Source organism: Eumetopias jubatus, unplaced genomic scaffold, assembly GCF_037043125.1.
Source record: "Eumetopias jubatus isolate StellerSeaLion01/CBP00866 unplaced genomic scaffold, mEumJub1_p1.0 scaffold_11, whole genome shotgun sequence".
Lineage (NCBI taxonomy): Eukaryota > Metazoa > Chordata > Mammalia > Carnivora > Otariidae > Eumetopias > Eumetopias jubatus.
The window spans coordinates 66,142,716-66,162,316 of NW_028274817.1; the positions used below are offsets into that span (position 1 = coordinate 66,142,716).

The 19,601-nt window shown below is 37.2% G+C and overlaps 1 protein-coding gene across 1 annotated transcript; it reads left to right on the plus strand.

Annotated features, from left to right (window-relative positions):
* The first annotated feature begins 15,019 nt into the window (after nt 1-15,019).
* Nucleotides 15,020-17,282, plus strand: MAGEE2 (MAGE family member E2). Its single transcript, XM_028101457.2, has one exon. It carries the CDS (start codon nt 15,187-15,189, stop codon nt 16,756-16,758), a length of 1,572 nt encoding a protein of 523 aa, XP_027957258.1. The 5' UTR covers nt 15,020-15,186; the 3' UTR covers nt 16,759-17,282.
* Nucleotides 17,283-19,601: the final 2,319 nt, after the last annotated feature.

The window sequence follows — 19,601 nt, forward strand, 5'->3', positions numbered from 1 at the left end:
AGAGAAAATTAAATATTTCCATATAAGAGAACCCCATAAAGGCTATCACTGATTTTTCAGCACAAACTGCACTTCAGAAGGAAGTGGCATGATATATTCAAAGTGCTGAAAGGAACAAAACCTACAGCAAAGAATACTCTACCTGACAAAGTTATTTTTCAGAGTTGAAGGACATAAAGAATTTCCCAGACCAACAAAAGTTATTAGAGTTTATCACCACTAACCCAACTTTACAAGAAAAGTTACAGGGAGTTTTTAAGCTGAAAAGAAAAGGCCATAAGTACAAATAAGAAAATTATGAAAGGAAAAAGTTTTATGGACAAAATAAAACATATATAAAAGGTAGTAGATTAAACATTTATAAAGTCAGCATGGAGGTTAAAACACGAAAGTAGTAAATTCAGTTAGATCTACAAAAATTAATCAAAGGGTACAAAAAATAAAAAGAAAAATTATGACATCATTTAGATAAAACATGGATGAAGGAGCAAAAATTCAGTGCTTTTAAAATGCATTCAAATTTAAATGACCATCAAATTAATATAGACTGTTATATACTTAGAATGTTATATATAAACCTGAAGGTAACTACAAACTAAAACCTATAATACATACACAAAAAAGTAAAGAGAAAAGGAATCCAAGCATAACACTAAAAAAATCATTAATTACAAGGGAAAGGAGCAAGGGAAGAAGAAAGAAACAGAAAAGAACTACAAAACAACCAGAAAACAATTAACAAAATGGTAATAAGTACATGCATATCAATAATTACTTTAAATACAAATGGTCTAAAAACACCAATCAAAAGACATAGACTGACTGAATGAATAAAAAGACCCATCTATATGCTGCTCACAAGAGGCTTACTTGAGACTTAAAGACACATAGAAACTGAAAGTAAAGGGATGAAAAAATATATATCATGTAAAGAGAAGCAAAAAAAAAGTGAGGTAGCTATACTTAGATAAAACAGACTTTAAAATGAAGACTATAACAAGAGACAAAGGACATTGCATGATGATAAAAGGATCAACCCAATAAAAGAATATAACAATTGTAAATATCTATGCACCCAACATAGAAGCACCAAGATATATAAAGCAAATATTAATAAACATAAAGTGGGAAATTAAAAGTAATACAATAATATTAGGAAACTTCATATCAATGGATAGATCATCCAGATAGGATATCAATAAAGAAACAGTGGTTTTGAATGAAGATGATGGACTTAATGGAGACTTTAAAAATGGAAAAGATCAACAAAACCAAGAGCTGGCTCTTTGGAAAAAAAGTGTAAAATTGATAAAACTTTAGCCACAGTCATAAAGAAAAAAAGAGAAAGGACTCATGAAGATAAAATCAGGAATGAAAGAAAAGTTACAACAGATACCACAGATGTATAAAGGATTATAAGAACATACTACAAAAATTATATGCCAACAAATTTGACAACCTAGAAGAAATGGATAAATTTCAAGAAATATACAATGCTCCAAATTGAATCAGGAAGAAATAGAAAATCTGAACAGACTGATTACTAGTAATTGAACTGAATTGGTAATCAATAAATTCCCCCCCCAAAAGTCCAGGATCAAATGGCTTCACAAGTAAATTCTACCAAATACTTAAAGGAGAGTTAATATCTACTCTTCTCAAATTATTCCAAAAAAGAAGAAGATGACGAAAATGAAGGAGAAGGAAGAGGAGGAGGAGGAGAAGAAGAAGATGAAGGCAGGAAGGAATGCTTTCAAAATCTATCCTATGAGGCCAGCATTACCCTAACACCAAAGCCAGGCAGACACTACAAAGAAAAGAAAATTGCAGACCAATATTCCTGATGAACATAGATGCAAAAAACTTCAACAAATACTAGCAAACTGAATTCAAACATACATTAGAAGGATAATTCACCACAATCAAGTGGGATTTATTTCAATAATGCAAGGTGAATATATATGCAAATTAATAATTGTGATAAACCATATTAACAAAATAGAGAATGAAAATACATATGATCATATCAAAAGATGTAGAAAAAGAATTTGACAAAATTAAACATCTATTTGTAATAAAGTCTCTCAACAAAATGCATATAGAAGAAACATACTTCAACATAATAAAAGGCATATATGACAAACCCACAACTAACATCATAATAGTTAAAAGCTAAATTTTTTTCTTTAAGATCAAGAACAGGACAAAGATGTCCATTCTTAGCACTTTTATTCAACATAGTACTGAAATTCCTAGTCAAAGCAATCAGACAAGAAAAAAGAAGTGAGAGACATCCAAATTAGCAAGGCAGAAGTAAAACTTTTACTATTTGAAGATGACATGATACTATATATAGAAAACTCTAAAGACTCTACCAAAAAAATGTATTAGAACTAATAAATGAAGTCAGTAAAATTGTAAGATACAAAATCAATGTACAGAAATCTGTTTCATTTCTACCCGCTACCAATGAAATAGCAGAAAGGGAAATTAATGAAAAAAAGAATCCCATCTATAAGTGTATCAGAAAGAAAAAAATATTCAGGAATATATTTAACCAAAGATGTAAAGGACCTACACTTGAAAAACTATGGAATACTAATGAAAGAAATTAGAGATAACACAAATATTGGAAAGATATATCATTCTCATGGATTGGAATAATTATATTGTTAAAATGTCCATACCATCCAAGTAATCTACAGATTAAACTCAATCCCTATCAAAACTCTAATAGAAGTTTTCACAGAACCAGCACAAAAATCCTAAAACTTGCGCGGAACCACAAAAGACCTTGAATAGCCAAGGCAATTTTGAGAATGAAGAAGAAAGATGGAGGTATCACAACACCAGATATCAAACTATACTACAAAGCTGTAATAATCACAACAGTATGATACTGGCAAAAAAAGAGACATATAGATCAATGGGACAAAATTGAAAGCCCAGAAATAAACCCACACTTATATGAACAACTAATCTATGACAAAAGAGGCAAAAATATACAATGGGAAAAAGACAGTCTCTTCAACAAATGGTGCTGGGAAAACTGGATAGCTATGTGCAAAAGAATAAAACTGGACCACATTCTAACACCATACACAAAAACAAATATATGGTGTTAGTGGACATTTAAAATGGATTAAAGACCTAAATATAAGACCTGAAACCATAAAACTCCCAGAAGGAAACATGGGCAGTAATCTTTTTGATATCAACCTTACCAACATTTTTCTAGATATGTCTTCGAAGGCAAAAGAAACAAAAGCAAAAGTAACCTATTGGGACTACATCAAAATAAAAAGTACAGCAAAAGAAACCATTGACAAAATGGAAATGCAACCTACTGAATGGGAGATGTTTCCAAACGACATATCCAATAAAGGGTTAATATCCAAAATAGGTAAAGTACTTATACAACTCAACACCAAAACAATAATCTGATTAAAAATGGACAGAGGACATGAATAGACATTTTGCTGAAGACATACAGGTAGCCAACAGACACATGAAAATATGCTCAACATCACTAATTGTCAGGGAAATGCAATCAAAACTACAATAAGATATCGCCTTACACCTGTCGAAATGGCTAGAATCAAAAAGACAAGAAGCAACAAGTGTTGGTGAGGATGTAGAGAAAAAGGAACCCTTATGCAGTTGGTGAGAATGTAAACTGCTTTAGCCACTGTGGAAAACATCATGCAGGTTCCTTAAAAATTAAAAAATAAAAACACCATATGATCCAGTAATTCTACTACTGGGTATTTATCCAAAGAAATGAAAACACTAATTCAGGAAAATATATGCATCCCTATGTTTATTGCAGCATTATGTACAATACCCAAGATATGGAAATAACCCAAGTGCCCATTGATGGATAATGGACAAAGATGTGAGATATAGATATAGATGATATAGATATAGATATAGATATAGATATATGAAGGAATATTAATTAGCCATAAAAATGAGTTCTTGCCATTTATGACAATATGAGTGGACATAGAGGGTATTATACAAAGTGAAATAAGTGAGACTAAGAAAAACAACATGATTTCACTTATATGTATGATCTAAAAAACAAAGAAATAAAACTCTTAAATAAAGAGAACAAAACAGTGGTTGCCAGAAGGCAGGTGAGTGGGGAGATGGGTGAAATAGATAAAGGGAATTAAGAGGTACAGCTTAGTTATAGAATAAATAAGTCACAGAGTTGAAAAGTACAGCATAGGAAGTATAGTCAATAGTACTGTAATAACATTGTGCACTGAGAGACAGAGACTACACTTATCATAGTGAGAAATGAGTAATGTACAGAATCAATTTGTTGTACACTTGAAACAAATATAACATTGTATGTTATTTATACTTCAATAAAAACGTATGCACCCTTATGTATATTGAGGCTTTACTTACAATAGCCAAGATATAGAAGCAACTTAAGTGTTCATTGATAAATGAATGGTTAAACAAGATGTGGCATATATACACAATGGAATATTACTCAGCCATAAAAAAGAATAAAATGTCATTTTTTTATGACAACATGGATGGACCTAGAAGGTATTTTGCTAAGTACAGTAAGCCAGACAGAGAAAGAAAAATACCATATGACATCACTGATACGTGGAATCCAAAAAGCTAAACAAGCAAACAAATAAAAACAACAACAAAGAAGAACATACTCATAAATATAGAAAATGAACTATTGGTTACCAGAGGGGATGGGTGTGGGGTAAATGCAAAATAGGTAAAAGTAATTAAGAGATATAAACTACCAGTTTTAAATTAAGTCAAGGGACACCTGGGTGGCTCAGTTGGTTAAGCATCTGACTCTTGATTTTGGCTCAGGTCATGATATCAGAGTCATGAGATTGAGCCCTGTGTGGGGCTCTGTGCTCAGCAGGGAGTTTGTTTCTCTCTCTCTCACAAATAAATAAATAAATCTTAAAAAATAAGTTGTAAGGATGAAGAGTAAGTATAGGGAATATAGTCAATAATATTTATAAAATAATGTATGGTGTGCATTTCATAATGTATATAATTGTTAAATCATTATGTTGTACACCTGAAACTAATATAATATAACAGCAATTATACTTCAATTAAAAAGAAAACTGAAATCATATCAAGTATCTTTTCTAACCATAATGCTATGAAATTAAAAATCAATTATAAGAAAAAAGACTGGGAAAAACACAAATACATATTATTTTTTTCAACAAACATCTTTAAAAATTTTTTTTAATTTAAATTCAATTTCATTACATACAGTGTATTATTACTTTCAGGGGTAGAATTTGGTGATTCATCAGTAGCATATAACATCCAGTGCTCATTTCATCAGGTGCCCTCCTTAATGTCCATCACCCAATTGGCACTTCCCCCCACCCATGTCCCCTCCAGCAACCCTCAGTTTGTTTCCTAGGTGGCTCAGTTGGTTAAGCAACTGCCTTTGGCTCAGGTCATGATCCTGGAGTCTGAGGATCGAGTCCCGCATCGGGCTCCCTGCTTAGCAGGGAGTCTGCTTCTCCCTCTGACCGTCTTCCCTCTCATGCTCTCTCTCTACCGTTCCCTCTCTCTCTCAATAAATAAATAAAAATCTTTAAAAAAAAAGAGTCTCTTATGGTTTGCCTCCCTATTTTATCTTTTTTGATTTTTCCTTCCCTTCCCCTATGTTCATTAGTTTTGCTTCTTAAATTCCACATATGTGTGAAATCATATGGTATTTGTCTTTCTCTGACTCACTTATTTCGCTTAGCATAATACCCTCTAGTTTCATTCATGTTGTTGTAATTGGCAAGATTTCATTCTTTTTGATGGGTAATATTCCATTATATCACCTCTTCTTTATCCATTGATCTATCAGTGGACATCTGGGCCCTTTCCATATTTTGGCTAGGTAGACATTACTGCTATAAACATTGGGGTTCATGTGCCCCTTCCAATCACTATGTTTGTATCCTTTAGATAAATACCCAGTAGTGCAATTGCTGGGTCATAGGGTAGCTCTATTTTCAACTTTTTGAGGAACCTCCATACTGTTTTCCAGAGTGGCTGCACTAGTTTGCATTCCCACCAACAGTGTAAGAGTGTTCCTTTTTCCTCATCCTCAGCAACATCTGTTGTTCCCTGAGTTGTTAATTGTAGCCATTCTGACTGATGTGAGGTGGTATTTCATTGTAGTTCTGATTTGGATTTCCCTGATGCCAAGTGATATTGAGAATTTTTTCATGTGTCTGTTGGCCATTTGTACGTCTTCTTTGGGGAAATGTCTGTTCATGTCTTCTGTCCATTTTTTGACTGCATTGTTTGTTTTTTGAGTGTTGAGTTTGATTAAGTTCTTTGTAGATTTTGGATACTAGCCCCTTATCTGTTACGTCATTTGCAAATATCTTCTCCCATTCTGTCGGTTGTCTTTTGGTTTTGTCGACTGTTTCCTTTGCTATGCAAAAGCTTTTTATCTTGATGAAGTCCCAATAGTTCATTTTTGCTTTTGTTTCCTTTGCCTTTGAAGACTTGTCTAGCTAGAAGTTGCTATGGGTGAGGCAAAAGAGTTTGCTGCCTGTGTTCTCCTCTAGGATTTTGATGGTTTCCTATTTCATATTTAGGTCTTTCATCCATTTAGAATTTATTTTTGTGTATGATGTAAGAAAGTGGTCCAGTTCATTTTTCTGCATGTGGCTATCCAGTTTTCCCAACACCATTTGTTGAAGAGACTGTCTTTTTTCCACTGGATATTCTTTCCTGCTTTGTCAAAGATTACTTGACCATAGAGATGAAGGTCCATTTCTGGGTTCTCTATTCTGTTTGACTGATCTATGTGTCTTTTTTTGTGTGTCAGTACCATACTGTCTTGATGATTACAGCTTTGTAATACAGCTTGCAGTCCAGAATTGTGATGCCTCCAGCTTTGATTTTCTTTTTCAACAGTCCTTTGGCTATTTGGGGTCTTTTCTGATTCCATACAAATTTTAGGAGTGTTTGTTCTAGCTCTGTGGAAAGTGTTGGTGGTATTTCAACAGGGATTTCATTAAAAGTGTAAATTGCTTTGGGTGGTATAGACATTTCAACAATGTTTGTCCCTCCAATCCATGAGCATGGGATGCTTTTCCATTTCTTTGTGTCCTCTTCATTTTCTTTCATAAATGTTCTATAGTTTTCAGCATACAGATCTTTTACCTCTTCAGTTAGGTTTATTACTAGGTATCTTACTGTTTTTGGTACAATTGCAAATGGAATCAATGCCTTGATTTGTTTTTCTATTGCTTCATTATTGGTGTATAGAAATACAACAGATTTCTGCATATTGATTTTATATCCTGCAACTTTGCTAAATTCATGTATTAGTTCTAGCAATTTTTTGGTGGAGTCCTTTGGGTTTTCTACATAGAATAAAAGATAAATAATCTTAAAAGAAGCAAGAAAGATACAAAAAGATACCTAAAAGGAAAACCCTATAAGGCCTGTCAGCTGATTTTTCAGCAGAAACTTTGCAAACCAGATGGACTGGCATGATATATTCAATGTGGGAAAAGGAAAAAAGCTAAAACCAAGAATACTCCACCCAGCAAGGTTATAATCCAGATTTGAAGGAGAGATAACAAGTTTCCAAGACAAACAAAACATAAAGAAGTTTATCACCCCTGAACCATCTTTACAAGAAATGTTAATGTGACTTCTTTAAGTGGAAAAGAAATGCCGTAATTAACCATAAGAAAAATATGAATGAAAAGATGTAAAATATGACAACGTATTCTTAAAACATAGAGAAAGGAGTATAAAAGGAATAGAAGGGGAAAAGAAAAAGGAAGATTTTTGTGTTTGAACTTAAATGGTCATCAAATTAATAGTGACTGCTGTTTATTTAGGTTGTTATATAAGAACATCATGATAACCACAAACCTAAAATCTGTAATAGATACACATAAAAAAGAGAAAGAAAGGCAAACAAAACACTACAGTTACCCATCAAACATAGAAAAACAAGAGAAGAATAAAGGAACTAAGACTAGAAAAACAACCAGAAAACAAATTTTTTAAATGACAATAAGTACATACCTATCAATAATTACTTTAAATGTAAATGTCCTCAATGTTCGATCAAAAGACATAGAGTGGTGGAATGGATAAAAGAACAAGACCCATCTATACATTGGCTACAAGAGACTCACCTAAGACCTATATACAGACTGAAAGTGATGGGTTAGATTAATCATGCAGTAGAATTGGATAAAAAAAAGTCAGGATAGCAATACTTATATCAGAAAATTCAACTTTAAAACAAACACTAACAAGAGACAAAGAAGGGCATTACATAGTGATAAAAGTATCAATACAATAAGAGAATATAACATTTGTAAATATCTAGGCACCCAACACTGGAGCACCTACATACATAAAACAAATGTTAATGTACAGAAAGAGAGAAATTAATGGTAATACAATAATAGTATGGAATTTTAACTACACTTAAATCAATGGATAAACCATCCAGACAAAATCAATAAGGAAACTATGTCTGAATGACATATTGGACTAGATGGACATAATGGATATATACAGAATACTCCATGCAAAATTACAGAATACACATTCTTTACAAGTGCACATAGAACGTTCTCCAGAATACAATTCAAAATTTTCATTTATTTATTTATTTATTTATTTATTTATTTATTTATTTGAGAGAGAGAGAGAGAGCATGAGCAGGGGGAGGAGTAGAGGTGGAGGGATAAGGAGGGGAATGAATTTTGAGCAGACTACACTGGGTGCAGAGCCTGATGCAGGGCTCGATCTCATGACCCTGAGATTAGAACCTGAGCCAAAACGAAGAGTCAGATGCCCAGCCAACTGAGTCACCCAGGCACACCCATTCTCCAGAATAGATCACATAATAGGCCATAAAAGAAGCCTCAATAAATTTAAGAAGACTGAAATAATACCATGGATCTTTGCCAACCACAATGGTATAAAAGTAGAAAAAAACTCACAAGGAAAAAAATCCCCACAAACACAAGGAGACTAAACATGGAGACACTAAACAACAAATGGGTCAATGCATCAATTAAAGAAGGAATTAAAAAAATACATGGAGACAAATTAAAAATAAAATACGTTGGTCCAAAATCTCTGGGACACAGCAAAGGCAGTTGTAAAAGGGAATTATATAGTGATACAGGCCTACCATAAAAAAAAAAAAAACAAGATAAACCTCAAACAAACAATCTAACTTGACTAGAAAAAGAAGAACAAACAAAGCTGGAGGTGAGTAGAAGAGGGAAATAATAAAGATCAGAGCAGAAATAAATGATATTAAGACTAAAAAAAAAATCAACCATGATCTGGTTCTTTGAAAAGAAAAAAAATAGACAAACTCTTATCCAACTACATCAAGAAAAAAAGAGAAAGGACCCAAATAAATAAAATAAGAAATGAGGGAGGAGAAATAACAAGTGACACCACAGAAATACAAAGGAATATAAGAGACTACTATGAGTAATTATATGCCAATAAACTGGATAACTTATAAGAAGTGGATAAATTCTTAGAAACGTACAATCTTCCAAAACTGCACTAGGAAGAAATAGAAAATATGAACAGACATATCACAAGAAATGAAATTGAATTGGTAATGAAAAAACTACCAAAAAATGGAAGTCTAGGACCAGATGGATTAACAAGTGAATTTTACTGGACATTTAAAGAAGAGATATTATCTATTATCATTAAACTATTCCAAAAATTAGAAGAAGAAATGTTTCCAAATACATTCTGCTAGTTCAGCATTACCCTCCTATGAAAACCAAAGACATCACATAAAAAGAAAATTACAGGTCAGTAACCCTGATGAACACAGATGCAATAATCATCAACAAAATATTATCAAACCATATACAACAATACATTAAACCATCATTCACCATGATCAGGTGGAGTTTATTTCCAGGATGTAAGGATGATTCAATATTTGCAAATCAATCAACGTGCTACACCACATTAACAAAACAAAGGATAAAAATCATATGACCTTCTCAATAGGTGCAGAAAAAGCATTTGACAAAATACACCATTCATTCATGATAAAAAAATCCTCAGCAAAGTAGGTTTACAGGGACTATACATCAACATAATAAAGGCCATATATGACAAACACACAGCAAACATCATACTCAATAGGGAAAAACAGAGCTTTTCTTCTAAGGTAAGGAACAAGACAAGGATGTCCACTCTTCACTATTTTTATTCAACATAGTACTGGAAGTCGTAGCCACAGCAATCAGACTAGTAGAAGGAAGAAAAGGCATCTACATTGGTAAGGAAGAACTGAAACTTTACTATTGGCACATGACATGATTCTCTATAAGAAACCCTGTAGGCCCCACCAAAAACTGTAAAAGTAATAAATGAATTCAGTAAGGCCACAGGATATAAAATCAATGCATAGAAATCCACTCAATCCACTCATTTCTATACACTAATAATGAAGCAACAGAGAAATTAAGGAAGCAATTCCATTTACAATTATGGCAAAGATAATAAAATACCTAGGAATAAACGTAATCAAGGTGCTGAAATACTTGTACTCTGAAAACTATAAAACATTGATGAAAGGAATTCAGGTGACACAAACAAATGGAAAGATATTTCATGCCCCCCCAAAAGAAAGATATTACATGTTCATGGATTGGAAGGAAAATATTGTTAAAATATCCATACTACCCAAATCAATCTATAGATTTAATTCAATCCCAACCAAAAAATACCAACATCATTTTTTAAATTATTATATTATGTTAATCACCATACATTACATCATTAGTTTTTGATGTAGTGTTCCATGATTCATTGTTTGCATATATACATCATTTTTCACAAAGCTAGAATAAAGCATCCTAAAATTTGTATGGAACCACAAAAGATCAAGAACAGCCAAAACAAACTTGAAAAAGAAAAACAAATCTGGAGGTATCACAATTCCAGAATTCAAGTTATCCTACTAAGCTGTAGTAATACAGACAGTATGGTACTTGCACAAAATAGACACATAGAACAGTAGAATACAAAACCCTGAAACAAACCCACCTGAAACCATAAAAATCCTAGAAGAGAGCACAGGCAGTAATTTCTCTGACATTGGGCATAGGAACGTTTTTCTCGATATGTCTCCTGAGGCAAGGGAAATAGAAGCAAAAATAAACTATTGGGACTGCAGCAAAATAAAAAGCTTCCGCACAGCAAAGGAAACAATCAACAAAACTAAAAGACAACCTACTGAATGGGAAGAAGATATTTGCAAATGACATATCTGATAAAGGGTTAGTATCCAAAATCTATAAAGAACTTATATAACCGAACACCCAAAAAACAAATTATCCAATTAAAAATGGGCAGAAGACATGAACATACATTTCTCCAGACATCCAGATGGCCAAAATTCACGTGAAAAGATGTTCATCATCATTTACCATCAGGGAAATGCAAATCAAAACTACAGTGAGATATCATATCACACCTGTCAGAATGGCTAAAATCAAAATCTCAAGAAACAACAGGTGTTGGCGAAGATGTGGAGAAAAAGGAACACTCGTGAACTGTTGGTGGGAATGCAAACTGGTACAGCCATTGTGGAAAACTGTATGGAGGTTCCTCAAAGAGTTAAAAGTAGAACTACCTCATGATGTAGCAACAGCACTACTGGGTTATTTATCTGAAGAATACAAGAACACTAATTCAAAGGGATACATGCACCCCTATGTTTATAGCAGCATTATTTACAATAACCAAATTGCTATTTACAATAGCCAAATTACAACAGCTGAATATTATTCAGCTATAAAAAAGAATGAAATAATGTCATTTGAAAGGATGTGGATGGAGCTAGAGAGTATTATGCTAAGCAAAATAAGTCAGTCAGAGAAAGCCAAATACCATATGATTTCACTCATATGTGGAAATTGAGAAACAAAACAAATGATGAAAGGGAAAAAACGAGACAGACAAATGAAGAAACAGACTCTTAATTATAGAGAACAAACTGATGCTTACCAGAGGGTGGGGGTGGGGGAATGGATTAAATAGGTAGTGGGGTTTAAGGAGTGCACTTGTAATGAGCACCAGGTGATGTATGGAATTGTGGAACCACTATATTGTATACCTGATAATAATATAACACTGTATGGTTAACTAACTGGAATTAAAATAAAAATAAACACAAGAAACAACAAATGTTGGCAAGGATGTAAAGAAAAAAGAACTTGTGCACTGTTGGTGGGAATACAAACTGGTGCATCTGCTGCAGAAAACAGTATGGAGTTTCCTCAAAAAATTAAAAATAGAACTTCCCTATGATCCAGTAATTGCACTACTGGGTATTTAACCCATGAATACAAAACACAAAACACAAAACATATATCAAAAGAATATATGTGCTTCTGTGTTTATTGCAGCATTAATTACAATAGCCAAATTATTGAAGAATTCCAGCAAATGCATAAAGAATATGTGATTATATATATATATATATATACACATACACTCATGCGCACACACACACACACACACACACACACACACACTGGATTATTATTCGGCCATAAAAAGAATGAAATCTTGCCATTTGCAACTATATGGATGAAGCTAGAAAGTATGATGCTAAACAAAATAAGTCAGAAAAAAAACAAATACCCTATGACTTCACTCACATGTGGAATTTGAGATATTCACGTTTTTAAGTTGCAAAAGGATGTCAGAATATATTGCTAGAAGTCCAGAATAGTGAGTATGGTCCCATCTTTTTCATTCAAACTTAGAGTATAAAATATACTATATGTCACATTCACAGACACAACTCCTTTATTTTTCATTTAGCAAAAACTAGAACTACTTCAGAGACCAATAGAATATAAATGGCTGAGACCAAGAGTGTAGCTCAATGTGACTTGGGAGTAGATTTCATGAATGGAAGTGCTGGGAGATAAAAATGAACATGGAAATCCAGGTAGGGACCAATTTGTGAAGGACTTGAAATCTGTGGAATTAGACTAGGGTGTTATTTCAGAGGTAAAATGCTACCATTCAATGTTGGTTTTTTGTTACTAGATGGAGGGTTAGTAGAAGTTTCACATCATGACAAAATATGAGTTGGGTTTCAGGCAAATATATAGCTGTTTTCTTTTGTGACTGGAGAATAAAAATCCTCTCTGAATCTACACCTTGGCAGCACCTGTCTAGACAAAGAACATGGTGCTCTCCTGGGGGAATGGAAAGACCAGACTGGGGGATCCTATCAGATCTGGTCTCAGTTACACCTTTTTTGCAGTTCAAAGTTGGTGCTGCTTTCCACAAGATTCTCCTAATCAGCACACAAACCACACACTTCTATCTTGTAAAACATGCATATTTATTTGTATAAACATTGTTCTCTGCAGCCCAGTTTGGCAAAATCCATGGTCCTGAACTGCCTGGTTTGCTACTGTAAGAGAGCATCTGAAATGTAGAAAATGTCAGAGGTAAGTGGCCTCCACATGTGAAGGTAGTGCTCTCTGAAGAAATTCCTGGGCACAGGATAACTAAATGTAACAGTATTTATTACCATCAAGAATTTAAGGATTTCAATTGTGACGGCAGATGGCAACTTTATGTAATTTTTTTCTCCTTTCCCAATATTTAACCACATAACTTGATGGTTGAGAGCTAGGATTTAGCCCAATTATTTTGGTAGCACTCCCTGAAAATAAAGCAGCTGATCCTTCTTCTTGGTCAAAGTGCTTTGATTTTGCTTCCTCAAACACATGACCAACCTCTAAATAACCAGGCCCTATTCTGGTGTTGCCATTCCCACCTTGTGGGGCCCCAACCAATTCTGTTATACTGCTAAATTAGAAAACAGGAAATCCAATTATTCCTGACTCACCATCTGCATCCTCATTTCCCACCCATCCTAGTACACTTTGGCTTTAGCCACTTTGGGTAACCAGCTGTAATGCAAACTTATTTTGTACTTTCACATCTCTGGGTCTTTTCTGATGCTGATCCTTCAGCCTAGAATCCCTTATAGATCCTTTCCATCTTATACATCACTTAGAGCTCAATTCCTCCTTGAGGCATGTGCCCCTATTCCAAGATATCTCAAACTAAGCTGTAATTAATTGCTTGCTTCCTCTGTGTTTATATCATATGTTAATTGATGCTACATTAAAGAAACTATTTCTATCTACTTTATATGAGTCATTTTAAATGAATAGGTTAAACAAACTCTTTGGCAGATGGTGTCAGAGAAAGTACTTATGCTTGAGACTCTGACAGACTTCGGTTCAAGTCCTGTTCTCTTTCATTTGTTGCTGCCTCATTTTGAACAAGTAAATTCATTTCTCTGACCCAGTTTTCTCATCTGTAAAATGAGGAACATTAAGAGTAGCTACCTCATAGCTAGCATTAAGTGTTTTAATGTGGGGCAAGTGGAAATACCAGAAACTGCCTGGTACATAGTAAATGCTTCTTAAGGGTTAGTTCTCATTATTATCACCATTGTTTGAACCTACCCCAGAATGTAAACTCCACACAGGAAAAGATAATCATATGTTTGTCCTCTGATGTGCCCCTAGTACCCAGCACTGTGCCTGGCGTTTCGTATGTACTCAAAAAATGTGTGCTGAGTGTGTGGATAAATTAATGAATTCGTAAAATAATTCTCATTGTTAGTATCCTCCTCTTCCTCTTTGACTCTTCTATTATCTATTAACGTGGTGCTTTATACCTCACACAAAAACTATCAAGTAGAGGGTCACTGAACATCTCCCATCCCTTGTGCATTTTGCTTTACCTCCGTTTTTTGCCCCCTTTTTTGAATTCTCTGCTCTAACAAGTTTGAATTCAGCAGTAACCACTTCAGCCTAGCCCTGCTGGCAGAGGTAGTACGCAGGAGTCGGGGGCTGGAAGTGGGGCGTGGCCACCATGTCGCAGAACCAGACTGCGCCTGCGTAGGCTGCGGCAAAGCTAAGCACTGAGAGGCTAGCGGTCATTGCTCACTGGTGTTTGTGTAGAAAGATCATTCCTCTCACCAGCTCTCACTCCTGATCCCCGGTCTCTGGCTTAGGACTTGCGCCGAGGCGCCGACATTCCTACCATCCTCTCTCTGACAGATTGCTGACCTCCCAGTTCCTGCTCCTGACTCCTGGAACCATGTCTCTGGTAAGCCAGAATGCGCGCCGCGGAAGCGCAGAGACCACTGCAGATTACATCGACGGCCAGGGTGAGATGCAGGCTAGTAATGCCTCCGGGTCCCCGACCTCCGTGCTAGTTCCCCAGGCCCTCCAGGGCCCTCATGCGCCAATCAACCCCCAGGGTGCCAGCGTTTCCCAGGCTGCGCAGGACCCGAACGACCTCGAGGTCCTAATCGAAGAGCAGTCCCAACGTTTGGAGGCGCTCAGGGTCCACGACCCTCTGGAAGACAGGTCGATTGCTTTGGTGAATTTCATGCGAATGAAAAGCCAAACCGAGGGTTCTATCCAGCAGGCAGAGATGCTGGAGTTCCTCAGAGAATACTCAGATCAGTTCCCTGAGATCCTCAGACGAGCCTCAGCCCACCTGGATCAGGTCTTTGGGTTGAACCTGAGGGTTCTTGATCCCCAGGCTGACATTTACAACCTAATCAGCAAACGGGGTTTCCAGACCACTGATCGGATAGCAGAATCCCTGGATGTGCCAAAGGCAGGTCTCCTGGCCTTGGTCCTAGGCCACATCCTCCTGAATGGTAACCGGGCAAGAGAGGCATCCATTTGGGACCTGCTGTTAAAGGTTGATTTGTTGGGTGATCCCCAGAGGATCAACAACCTTTTTGGGAACACAAGGAACCTGCTCATTACTGACTTTGTGCGCATGCGGTTCTTGGAGTACTGGCCAGTGTATGGCACTAATCCCCTCGAATTTGAGTTCTTGTGGGGCTCTAGAGCCCATAGGGAAATCACAAAGTTGGAAGCCCTGAAGTTTGTGGCAGAAGCCCATGATGAAGAACCCTGGAGCTGGCCAGAAGAATATAACAAGGCCCTGGAAGCTGACAAAGCCAAAGAAAGAAGACAGGCTGCTGGCTTGGAATTCTGGTCAGAGGACACTATGAATGATAAGGCCAATGATTTGGTCCAGTTGGCCATTAATGTCACTGAGGAGTTGCTGCCTATACATCAGGATGAGCTACTGGCTCACACTGGCAAAGAATTTGAGGAAGTGTTCCCAAATATTCTCAGTCGAGCTACTCTAATCCTTGATCTGTTCTATGGGTTCTCTCTGATTGAGGTTGATACCAGTGAGCACATCTACCTCCTTGTCCAGCAACCAGAATCAGAAGAAGAACAAATGATGTTAGACAGCCTGGGGAGACCCACTCAAGAATATGTGATGCCGATTTTGGGTTTGATCTTCCTGATGGGCAACCGTGTCAAAGAGGCCAACATCTGGAACATGCTTCGAAGATTTGGTGTGGATGTAGGAAGAAAGCATGCCATCACCTGCAAGCTTATGAGACAGCGTTACTTGGAATGCAGGCCACTGTCCTACTCTAATCCAGTTGAGTATGAGCTTCTGTGGGGTCCTCGAGCTCACCTGGAAACCACCAAAATGAAAGCCTTGGAGTATATGGCCAGGCTCTATAGAAAGCGACCACAGGACTGGCCAGAGCAATATAGGGAGGCTGTTGAAGATGAGGAAGCCAGAGCCAGATCTGAGGCAACTGCCATGTTCTTCTTTGGCCCCATGTGAAGTCTAGGGAAATATATCACTTTAGTTGTGTGGCGTCAGTTAAAGGGGCCCTGGGGAAATGGGCACTGGGGGCCCAAATCAGAAGTCAGTCGGGGCTGGGGTGGAAAGTACACATTGTGCTTGCTATTTGTGTTCTATTCCTAATAGTATTTCCTCCCTTATAATGTACTCTTGAATTAAGTTTGTGATCAATGTTTATAAATTAAATTGCTCATTTGCCATCCCTGTCTTATTTTAATATAAAAGCTCAGATTGTTGTGTAAAATGTACTGGTAATACTTACATCTTTATGATGTGGAGAATATAAAGTTCTTTAACTGTTTGAAATAATTAGTAAAATGGTGTGGTGCAAAAGTTAAGTAAAAATAGTAACAACACACACAACAAAAACAAAAAATCACTTATCTGTGGATGCCTTCTTTGTGTCTATTCTCGTGTAAGGAAAAAAAAAAGCTGGCATTTACCTGTATTATTTGCTTTGCTCTTCCAAAATGTAGTGGAAAATAAAAGTATAATGAATTAGACCCCTTGCTTAAGCACTCTTTTATTCAATAAATATTTATTAAGCACCCGCCATGCTCTGTGCTGGGAATATAAAGGTGGAGAAGATCCAGTTGAACCCTGGGCTTAAGGGGGAGGGGCCGTGGAAGTAAAGCAGAAGTTGTTTTATTGCTGCTGCAAGATGTATAAGGATAAGCTTATGAGTGCTAGGAGAGGCCACAGGGGTAACTTCCAACTAAACTGTAGGTGCTGGGATGGGACGGTGGAGAAGGTAATGGGGCACAAGAAGGGCTAGGGGAGGGGCAGGGGGTGTCAAGCAAAGGATTAGTGGGGGAGTGGACCAGGTGGTGGTAGGGAATAATGAGGTGGTATGGAGGGCTGAGGACAAGTTGTCTTTTAGTGACTTCTAAGACCTGAGGTTGGGGTGGGGGAGGGAGGGATTGTTTATGAAGTCAGGAGCAATATGTAAAACACCTTTGGCAGGATTCACAGACACTGTTCAGTTCAAAGGGAAAGTGGGAGAGGGAAGCCTGTGGCAGAGATAAGGAAGACCCATATTCTCGAGAGTGGGTCTTGGGAATCAATAACGGTTCTCCTGAAGGTAACTGGTCTTGGATCTTTGGTCAGACTGAACAATCTACCTGGAGCTGTGCCCAGCAACCTTTGCCCAGTGCAGTTTATTTCTGCACCTAAGCTGTTACGGTGAGTGAGTATTTTGGCTCTCTTCATCCTGATCCTTCACGCAGCTTCTAATCCTGCTCACGGCTCTCCCTAAGCTTTCCCTAGAAAGCCTGCAAATAACAATTTCTATAAGGGAGCCCTGGCTCAGTAGTGGATGCTATGTGGAAAGTCACCTATGACGCAGGAGTGGGGGAGGTCCTATCAGTGGTGTAGGTTTTATGTTTCCTCACCCCCTGGCACCCATAAGCTTTCTGTCCTTTCATCCATTTAATCACTAAGGGTTACCCCCAAACCGCCACCTCCTAATAAATGAGAGAAGATTCTCCTCACATTTTCGTCAGCCTCAGGAAGAGAATGACACAACCGTTTTGCCGGGGGAGGGGATGAGAAGAAGGGAGATATACCGTTTTTGGTCCCAAATCCCGCTGCCTGCAGAAGTCAAATTAGAGCTGCCCGCTTGAGAAAGCCACTGCGCATGCGCACTCCGGGGTTGCCCGGGAGATACAACCCCCACCTTGTCTCAGTGATCTCCCCTGTCATAGCATTCCGGGAAAAACTTAACACTAAGGGCAGGATTTCCAGTAATGAGAAAATGCGTAGCTAGAGAGCTTGAGCTAAAGGGGTTCTGGAAAATGGGATGGGGGGTGGAGTTATGAGGCAAGAGAGTATCTAACTCAAAATCTGGGATCTTGAGGTAGGGTCCTGCCTACGTGCTGAGAGCCTCTCTTTTTTTAGCCTCCTTGAACCCTTAATATGTACATGCTTGTGGGGCGGGGGAGAGGGGCAAGCAGATTAACATGCCAAGTTTTTCTTGCTCTGATTTTTTGGATGGTGCAGGTTTCGGGATCCTCGAGAACATCAGCTTTTCTGGGGGTACCAGTAGAGAGAAATTGAGGGGAAGGTGTAGCATCCACACCGACAATAGTGTAAAGCCGCCAACTTCTTTAGTACTAAATTTGTGCTAGGTACTGATGGGTTCTTCACCTCCTTTAGCTTTAATCTTTCCAACAGTTCTCCAAGAAGATTTTAATAGCCTCATTTGACACTGTAGGAAACTGAGGCTTAAATAATATGCCCAAGGTCACACAGCGAGTCAATGAATGTTGGGATTGGAGTCTAAGGCTGCCTTTGGCTATGGTTCACACTCATTCCAGTACACTACATCATAGGCGCCCCCTCCAGCTTGTGCTATGTTTTCACTCGAATTTATTGATTCTCAAGAAATATAAGGAAGGGCTGCATGATATGATGGCAGGGGCAAGACGATAGCCCTCTGGAGGAGGATGAAACTGAGGCTGAAATTTTCCAGGCTCTTAACTTGTTCCATCACTCAGGCTCCATGAGAGCTGTCTAGGTGTATAAAGTGCATTTTTGTCTAATCTCCCTACTCTGTCCTATGAGTCTTCCCCAATTAGCCCTCTTCCTGCAGGCTTCCAGCCTTATCTGCTGGCTTTCACCCAGAGAAACTCAAACATCACCATTTCTGGACCTCTAGAAATGTTTGGCATTGTGTTTTGTAATCCTGAAAGAACAATGACCTGACAGAGTTCATGCTTTGCCAGGGGGAGCTCAGGATGCAAAAACAGAAGTAGGAAATAGCCCCTGTGTCAAAGATGCCACACATAGTTTCCCATAAGTGACAAAGCTGAGACTTGTATGGA

Excerpts from the sequence above, each read along its gene's own strand:
- MAGEE2 (XM_028101457.2), top strand. The coding sequence starts at position 15,187 with ATGTCTCTGGTAAGCCAGAATGCGCGCCGCGGAAGCGCAGAGACCACT.